Below are 9,911 nucleotides of genomic sequence, written 5' to 3' on the forward strand. Positions count from 1 at the left end.
TCCATTATTTAATATTTTTTTTGTCGGATCCTATTTCTTGCCATTTAAATATAGTGATTCGATTTCTTTAAAAAAATAGTAATCCGATTAAATTTATCTTTTAATCAAAACTAACGGTTTAATTGATAAACCATTTAAAAATCTTAGATATTATTTTACAGTAACAAATAATCCGATTAAAGATTAGAATCAATTCTATCAGATTAGATTGCGAAAATAATCATCATTCATAACTAATTCATCATTCTTAATTTATATTTAATCTTGTCTTTTAAAACTGCAGCCTCTTCCTGAAGCTTTAAAATTTGTTCTGTTGTTGGATGGAGTTGTCCACTTTATCTTCTTACAGAAAGCAAGGCATGTTTGAAATAAAATCCTTTGTCCTTTTTTTAATCGTCCAATTCAAGGCACGTTAACATCAGATTTAGAGTAGCAACAAAGATTATTTACAGTGTTGTCACACTGCAATATTGTATTTCGCTGTACCGTTTCTACTTTGTACAAAAAAGAATTATACATAGATCAAACAAATGCTCTTTTCTTGCCACAGTAAGAAGTAACGCTGCAAAGTAATCATTTGACCATATCCTTAGATATGAGGTATCGAAAAGAAAAGTTGTGTGGAATCCATTCTATGCTCTTGCGGGATTTTGCAAGCTGACATTTCTTAACACTCTTTCTCAGGGATTCGGGTAGTGATTCTAGGATCATATCCATGACACCATTGGGGCACAAACCTGAGTCCTTGGTGAATGACTCAACAAGCTTTGGTAAGAGTATTTTTTGGTCCTTGCGTATGCCTAAGTTAGCTCGAATATATTCGTCCTTTGCAACTTCTAGCTCTTGAAACACCCTCTTTGGTGTATATACACGTACCTGTGAAGGTTCATACAAACAACTCATTACTTATTAGAGTTAAGCAAGTCAAATTTGAAAATTGATTATCGTATGTTAATCTGTTTGTCCATATATTTATTTCGTAATCCCCTGTAGTCTATAGACAACTTGTTTGGTTAACATAACTAGTACATGATGATGTTGTGGTTTTACAACATGGAATGATCCATTTTATCTTCTTATAGAAAGCATGGCATATTTGAAATAAAATCTTTTGTCCTTTTTTCACCCCTTTCCCACCCCAAAATAGTCTAATTAACGAGAGGGGAAACCTGTGAGAATAGTTCACTTGTCAAAGTGCATTCCATGTTAATTGTTTAACTCAGTTAAAAGTAATTTTCTTCCATGTGTAATAACACCTCCAAGGCAAGCATTACACATGGCGTTGTCAAATTAAGGCATGGAAAATTTCCATGTTCTCCAAATGGTTGTGCTTGACTACTTGCCAATGTATAAGGAATTGCCCAAACAAATATCAATTATTCATATAATCAAGCTTTGCAAAAATGAGTAACGAAATTGCACACCCATGAGAATTAAGGGAATACCGCAGGATCAGAATGGTTTCCTGAACAGAGTGCAAAGTGTGAAAGAGGCTCAGCTTGCTCCAGTGCATAGGCTTGTCGTCTATCTCCAGCTTTGAATTTTGTACTTTGAGAAAATAACAAGCGCAGCCACTGCAAGAGGAAGCAAATTTGAAGAAGCGACCATGTAAATCACCAGTGTCTAGAATTAATAAATAATAACAAATACTCCTTTGTTTTAAAAGTATATTTGAATGGAATTTCAAATGTATTTTTTCTCTCCTTTGTTTTTTCATAGGGAAGTAATTGGGAACATAGGATTCACCTGTCCCGGGCGAGACATCCGACACTTGAGTATAGTATTTTGTATTGTGTCTGCACTAATTGTATGACCCCCAACATTATATGCAGCCTGCAAAGACCAAGCAAGTAAATGTGCTTAAGAGTTTCATCCTTTAATTAATGACTTTAAGCTACCACTCTCTCAATGTTTACCTTCAAAAGAAGAAAGACTCTTTTCACATTGTTTTGTGGAATCCCATAAGCCAGAAATGCCTATTAGAAACGAAAGAACAAATTATAACACAACTAATCAAATGGGAAAAATATTACACTGAAACATATTCTTGATAGTATAATAATAAATTACATGCATCACTAAAGCATTGTGTATGTTGATCCAAAAAGCTATCTTCTCCTCGTGCTTCAACCTGCCGGGGTCTACTTCTTCTAACCGACAAATAAGTGACCTAAAACAACATAAAAGGACATGCTCATTAAAACTCAACCTAGAACCAAAGAGTTCATTCAACTCTACTATCTCAATCAAGTATAAGTATATAACAGCCTCACCTGAAATTCAGGAGCAGCTTCTCAGTATCAGCCGACTTCTGACTTTCTCTATAAAGCCATGATACTTCAACCATGGTGCTATATGGCCCACTAAACTCCTTAAGTCCTTCCACATGGAAAGGATTGTCTAAGCGCACATCAAAAGATGAATTATTTCTGAACCTTGGACTCCACATGTCACCTTGATCTCCAATGGAAAAGGCACTTGCTGAGGACAAGGATGAACTTGGAGATGAAAGTCCTGGATGTGTCATAGGAGGGTCTGCAAGCTTGCAATATATAGCTGATATGCATTTGACCATATCCTCAGAAAGTTTGTTAGGTGTCACTGGAACATGATCAGATATTCGTGTGCCAAGATGTTCTGCTAGACTGATTATGTTTGATGAAGAGCTTTGAGCATACTGCATACAATCATGCACTCGGTCAGAAACCAGTGAATGTCAAAAGTATTTTGTGATTGTTATGCAGCAACTCAGTGCATAAGCTAATTTTAACTCCAAAGAACCTTATTTCATTTTGTATTCTTATTTTCTTCTCTTATAAGTGTTTATTGAAAAGTTTATCCAAATAAGACCTAGATTTTTACCTCTAACATGGACAACGGCTGGGAATGACAGGCACGCAGAGATTTAGCTAAAGAATCTGCTGGAGGAGATTCTCTTGTAAATGCTGGACAATGGGACAAAGAGGAATGACAACGATAAACACCAGAACCTAAATGCTTTTCTTCTAGCAGATTTCTATTATGTTCCTTCCCAAAAGTCTCAGGCTCATATATGTCATACTCCTTGCTCAAAGTCTCAAGCTTATGCTCATTAGATTGTTCTGTAGAAGATTCTCTCTTGGTTAAGACCTCAGGCACAGAAACATTGATGAATCGTGCGCTATGTGTTGTTAGAGGGAACTTTACACTTTCCTCCTTAGAAGTCGGAGATACAGAAGATAATTGTTGATCAAAAGCTTTACGGTACAAGGAGAGAAGATGTTGCTCCAAATACACAACTTCCAACTCTAACACTGCAATTTCCCTAATTAATTCTGTGGCTGGCTGGAATACAAAAAGTAACAATTTTTTTTAAGACCAACAGAAATGTATATCAGTGTATAATCATGTATAAGCTGCACAAAAATCTTATGATCCAAGACACATATATGACACTGTTTTTTCATATGCATATTTATTGAACTTGTTGCTACCTTGGGTATCATCATCTCATTTGAATTAACGAGAGGTGAAGATCTGAATCCAAGTGCCTTTTCTAACGTGGATCTGACCTGAAATTGGTCTTGTAATCTTCTCTCAAGCTGTAGAATCTGTAACAGGGTAATTTAACAATAAATAAATAACATGAACGAAATATACATAGTAATTTGGCAAAAGTATGATGAGTCACTTCGCGAAGCAGGAGCATGATTAAAAGAATACGGTCCAAGTCACACTCGCGGGATGCACAAACTCAATAATAGATGTAAATGAACCAAAATAAAAACCCAAAAAGGACACGGATAAACGGGCCACAGTGCAATAAATATGATTGCAGCAAAATATGCATCAAAAGAATTATGATGATTGATGAGCAGCAATTCTGGTATTGTACCTCTTGCTTCAGAGTACTGTGGACTTCATTTGTAGGGGTTCGGTTTTTCCTAGCTTTATCACATTCCGTGAGGTATCCCATGTCCTGGAATCAAATCAAACCCATACTTAGGCGTAAAAGTTAATGAATTTTGTTGTGCGTGGGGACTACAGAGAATAAAATCAAAATAGTCATCAATGTTCCAACAGTATGGAATGTGATTAATGAAATCAAACTACACTGTTGGCCAAAACCAATTCTCTATTTGTCCATCTTACATTAAATTTTTGGAAATATAGTTAGTTGCTATTATATTTTGGGCCACCGTTGACATCATTCATGATAAAGATTTGTCTGAAAAGTCAAAAGAAAAAATGATGAAATTTCTTTTCAGCATCATACACGCCTCATTCATGCCTAAGAATGTACTTTATCTACATGTAGTGCCTTCAATTTCTAAGAATTAGAAAGAAAAAAAAAATAGAAGAAGTGATTTGAGTATACCAGCTTCATTCGATCTGAGGCCTGAATGTGATTATCTGGATTATCCTCCTCAATTCTTTTCTTATCAGGAAGACTGCCATGTAAAACACAGTAAAGATAAGAAAAAAGCAAGTCCTCTTGTATGGTTCCAAATCTGGATATTATAGATATACATGATTACAAATAAAATAACCAAAGAAGCCCTGTTTAAGCATGACCCTGTTGGATAAGTTTCTCCACAAACACTTATAGAAGGAAAAAAAGAAATAAGTTTCTCCCATAAACTAAAAATAGTTTTATACACAAGTTAAAAATCAGTTTTTTTAGAGAAGCATAAGCATGAGAAACAGATAGAAACCTCTTTGAACGTTTGTGCCTTGGAGTAAATCTCAGTCCCAGCATTCTATTTTCTCCTACGCTTTCAACCATCATACCTGAAAGCCACCCAAATCAGAGTTGTTCACACAGTAAAGCAGTTACAATTGACAATTCACAGAAATAACAACTGCAACTGTGGAAAAACCAAGCAACAAAGATACCATGAACCATCCTACCTTGGAACTTCACAGGTCAGAACTCAGATGAAGCACACTTGAGAAATTAGCTAAAAGCACTAGTCAAGACTCCACACTACAAATTTAGTTGCCAGAGACTACTAAACAGATTCAAATACTTCACCTCACATGTTCCCACAAAGTGATCATTGGCTGTTAAGTGTCTATGACATGAGCATGAATGTGGAGAAAAGATTGTTAGTCTTCTCTATCAAGACCCTCCTGCTAGTGCTAAGCCACTACTTGCCTTGGTAAAGGATGGCCTTTTTGCATTTGCATGAAAAGGAGTTGTTGGAGTGTGCTTTAACTCAAGAACAAAGTCTTTATAGAATAACTTTGACAATGGTGAACGAGAGGAAAATGTCAAAGCATAAAAAAGTGGACAAATCTCACTCTTAAAGTCTGACTAGAGATCCAATCCAAGGTGTGACCAACGAGAAGAAGAAAATAAATAGTGGCTGGGGTACTGTCAACTGTTAAGTCGTGAGTGGAGAGTGTATGTGTGAATAGCAGCGTATTTATTTTCAACATTCTCTTCTCTTTGTTAGGAAAAACAAGTGGGAGTTGGTGACCGTCCGTCCACCCTTTCGTCTCATTTTGCACCCTTCATTTAATTAAACCTTAGACATTAAGCCAGTTGATTTGATAGAACACAATGAAGACAAAAAAATATTGGCACTAATATTAGATAGAGGTTTATTTTTGGTTGAAAAGATAAATTATGATCCAAGTAAAATGGCTATTATTTATTTTTTAGGTGTATTGGAGCAATCTGTGTACAGTGTTAGAAAGCCTTAGTTAAAATCTTCATACTTAGAGCGGTACTATTTTACTATAATTACTATAACATGTAAATTCCATGTGTATCACGAATCAAACATTTTGTATAATAATTGTTTTCTCTTGCTTAAGTGCTTAATCATTGTCTTTTTTTTTATTTCGTACTTTTCTAGTTTTTAGGCCTACGGTCTTGGTTAGACTATACTCAAGTTTTACAGATTATAATCAATGATGAGAAAACAAGTGAGCGTAACAAAAATACTGGATTGCAAGAAAGAAAAAGCAAAGATTTACCTCAAAAGGGATGAAAGGTAAGGGATAAAGAACATTGGATGCTTGAAAGGAATAGAGGTTACATTGTGGGGTTTCTCTTTGTCTAAATGGCTTTTTGAGGGATGATGACTTGGGAGATACCCATATTGTCCTTCAGTATCATAGAGACTAACGTTTGTCAACGAATCTAAAAATATAATAATATACTAATGGGGCTTGACCTTTTTGGTTCCAAAACCAATACAAAAAGAAAAGTTTCTTGCTTATTGTAATCATACAGACCTATTGACAAAAAAAGTTTCTTTTTTAGCTGCACACTTGTTTAGACATATATAGACGAAGCAAGAAAAGGTAAAAAAGAAAGAAGAAAAAAAGGAGCTTAGGAGACTCAAAAGAAGCTGAAGCTGGGAAAAGATAAAAGAAAAAACAAAGGATCATTGTTAAGAAATCTTCACATGCTATATTAATTATTATCTAATGAAAATATTTTATATATTGACAATTGAGGAAAGGAGGGTGATTAACCGTTTTGATATTCAGTGCACAAAATTATCTTAACCTAACTTGTTTTTTTGGCATAGAGGGTAGGTGGAAAAGCAGAGCCAACAAAAGCTACAGAAAAAGACTAGTAAACTTCTTTGATAGGCTAGAGAACAAGCGTTTTGCCCAAACAGCGTTATCTATTTTCCTGATGAAGGAGATTATGTCAAAACACATGGCAATGATGGCATTACTTCTAGGGAAAATGAATATTAACGTTTGAACTTTAATTTAATTTTTGCATATAATAAAAGTAAGTGATAAATTTGACATAATCCTTGTGGTGTTATTCTCCCTATAGACTGAGTAACAACAAAACAAAATGCTGGGGTTCTTCTTTGGACGCATCATATATTATAAGCTTCACTGCAGAGTGGAAATTTTCATTTCAGGTCCCAACAAATAAACAAATGAAACTTCTATTTTATCTTATTATAGAAATTGTATACATGTCAGAGGGACGATTTTCAATGCCAGAAAACACCAATATAACAAGAGAAATGTGTAGTGTAGTATATGGTTTTAGATCAAGTAATGGGTAAAATTTCAAATTAATCTGACAGACATGCTTCCTTGATCCATGTAATCATCGAAAAACATATATAGCAACCTCTTTAATTGAGGAACAGGATTACAAAAGTACAAATTATGCCATCCCTATAACAAGGATCTAAGTTCTATAGCACTGAGATTCTCCTTAAAAAAACCAGTTTATAAACACAAGATAAGGTTAGGTGAACATGCTTAAATGGTAAAATTGTTGTTTTTACAGAGACATCTTCAAATGATTTGGCTGTATTTTATGCATAAACGGTCAAATACTTATTTTAACATAAGAAGACGGTTAATTTTTAGCAGAACTAATAAAAGAAGACAAATTAGAAGTTTTTCATAGGCAAGTAAATTCAAAAGCAGCTCGGAGGGCTTCTAAGCTAGTGTGTAGAATGGTACTTGTTATTTGTGATGTTTTGTCGTTGTTGGCCAGCTATATTATATTAGGTAGTGTTTGTTTGTTTTCATATGAGAACCAAAATAATGTTGAACACATAATTTAAAACAGAATTAAAGTTGGTCTTCATACGAACTTGTTACATAAGCACATAGCGTACGTACCATGTCTGGCACTAGCTAGTGGAACAATGTCATTCAATCATTCATTATGTGAGTGATAATTTTGTATTTAGTCTTTAGTTTTTGGCAAGGCTTTTCACTTGGCAAGTGGTGGCACAGCATGCTTCAACTTGCTATGGGAGAAAATAAATTATAGATAAAATGAAAGTGACTTGTCGAACAAAGTTTACTTATTGAGACCACTAAGTGACCAAAACAAATCACAGGTGCTGTTCCAAAATGCGAGTCATAAATTTGGCTAATGCAGCATCATGCATCATGCATCTTCTAGGAGAGGGGGTTCTGATCTGATAAGGATGCTTCGAGTTAAAATGGGGAAAGGGTGAAAGAGACAGTGAATAACTGTTTGTGTATGTCCTAGAGGGAAAGTGGAAAAGAGGCTAATATGGACACATACTGGTTTTGGTTTTGGGCTTGGGGAGGCCTAGTAGACTAGAATCCCATTTGTGGGACAGAACAAGTGAGCTTTCCAAATAGGTTTGGACAAACTAGTGAATGCCAATCATATATATCCATCAAAAGGCATATTCTTTCTCTCTCTCCCCCTCCCCCCCTAACTCGCTAGAAAACAAAACAAAAAAAATCAATCTTTTGTAATAATTCTTTGAATCCAGATAACAAGTGGTTTCAGGATGGCGTTTAGAGATCTAATAAATCCAGTAAAATATTTTATTAATGTTCTCATGGTGTTCCTTAACATTCTTCTTTATAGCGCCAGCAACAGCAAGTATCAAGGCATCGTTGATCACTCTCAGACCAAATATTTCCTTACAGTATAGTTTATTTAACTTTATCAAATTAAAGCTTTTTTTAAATTACAAATATCTTTTAATTCTATTTGTATTAATATTTAAGGTAATTACATATTCACGATTTAAATTTAAGATACCAATTAAACTGAAACAAATTATATATGCAGTCAAGTCAATTCATCTATATACTTAATAGTATTTAAACATATACTTTAGTGTGGATGATAACCTTTAATTGTACTTTTGCTGCATGCCAACTCGTTCCTGTGCATGAACAAACTGCTCCAACATGGAGTTGGTATAGGCAAATGAATTTGGGGGCATGAAATCACATGTGAAGCAAGAACAAATTGGCAGAAAGGCCTTTTGCATATGGAGATTTTGACAAAAGGGTCTGACATCCTTCACAGGCTTTATCTTTAGTCTAATCCTAGTGAAGAATTGAAGATGGCGCATAACATCATCCAGGAACCACCTCATTGTCTTTATGTCCTTTTTCCTTTTCCTCTTTACTTTTCTTAATTTACATAAGACTTCACTCCAAAATTTCCGGGTGCTTTAATTTGCTTACCCACACTACTTTAGTTTTTACATTGACACCATGCATTCATGCACCTTCCCTATGAGTATAAGCTATGATAATAATGTATTTATTTATCCGTGCAGAGAAGTTTTTAACTTCTACAGTTACCATCCTTCACATCAAAATTATTAAGTACGTCTATCACTAAAACTTAGAAATACACGATTTTGAAGTTTGTACCCCCAATCAATCACAGTGAAAAGTAATTTTTCTTAACTTATATGCTGAAGATAAGGGAAACAACAGTCATTGAACCAACTTTGAAAACAAAAATGGTACGTAGAAAAGTACAAACTATGCCTAAGAATATTATTCTCATTAATATTTTTTTATGAATTATCAATTCCCACACTACTCAATCAATTGAGTTATACTCTTTAATTTGATTTTCATTTATATGTTTGATTAGCATTAAGTCATTTCAAGAAAAAATAATTAAAAATAAATAAAAATAATGAATGGAATAGAGGTATATAATTATTGTAAAAAGTAATTTTTATTCTCATGACAATGTAAAATATTAACCTTTCACTACTGAAAATTAAAATAAGAAGTAAGATACATATGAATATTTAATAATTTTGACTTATGCTTTATCAAAAAAATAATAATTACTTGTGTCTTTTCAAAATATGTACCAAATAAGGATATGTGATATTTCTAAGTTCACTTTATTCTTATATATAAAAACATTCTATAATCCCTGGTTTCAAATAATAAAAAAATGACAAACGTTAAACATTTTAAAATAGATTTTGATATGCACTTGAGAAAAATATAGTAAAGTTGTAATAGTAAATTTCTTTCGTGTACTCAAATATTTGATTAATTCGGTCTTTCCATGAATAAGTCTTAACCAAATCATTAGAATACGTTTTTCATAGGATTTTTTTCCCATAAATTTGCTTGGAAGGTTTATTTCGCAATATTTGTTGAAAAACAAATAGACAGAAATAAAATTA

The 9,911-nt window shown here is 33.8% G+C and overlaps 1 protein-coding gene across 1 annotated transcript; it reads right to left on the bottom strand.

Annotated features, from left to right (window-relative positions):
* Positions 1-430: 430 nt before the first annotated feature.
* LOC100813952 (uncharacterized) lies at positions 431-5,469 on the bottom strand. Its single transcript, XM_003537389.5, has 12 exons — positions 4,891-5,469; positions 4,695-4,770; positions 4,358-4,430; positions 3,875-3,958; positions 3,474-3,590; positions 2,863-3,324; positions 2,274-2,677; positions 2,071-2,170; positions 1,917-1,976; positions 1,747-1,833; positions 1,446-1,574; positions 431-876 (listed from the first exon to the last, which is right to left on the bottom strand). Exons 2-12 carry the CDS (start codon positions 4,766-4,768, stop codon positions 574-576), a joined length of 1,893 nt encoding a protein of 630 aa, XP_003537437.1. The 5' UTR covers positions 4,769-4,770; positions 4,891-5,469; the 3' UTR covers positions 431-573.
* Positions 5,470-9,911: the final 4,442 nt, after the last annotated feature.

The sequence above is a fragment of the Glycine max genome, chromosome 11, assembly GCF_000004515.6.
Source record: "Glycine max cultivar Williams 82 chromosome 11, Glycine_max_v4.0, whole genome shotgun sequence".
NCBI lineage: Eukaryota > Viridiplantae > Streptophyta > Magnoliopsida > Fabales > Fabaceae > Glycine > Glycine max.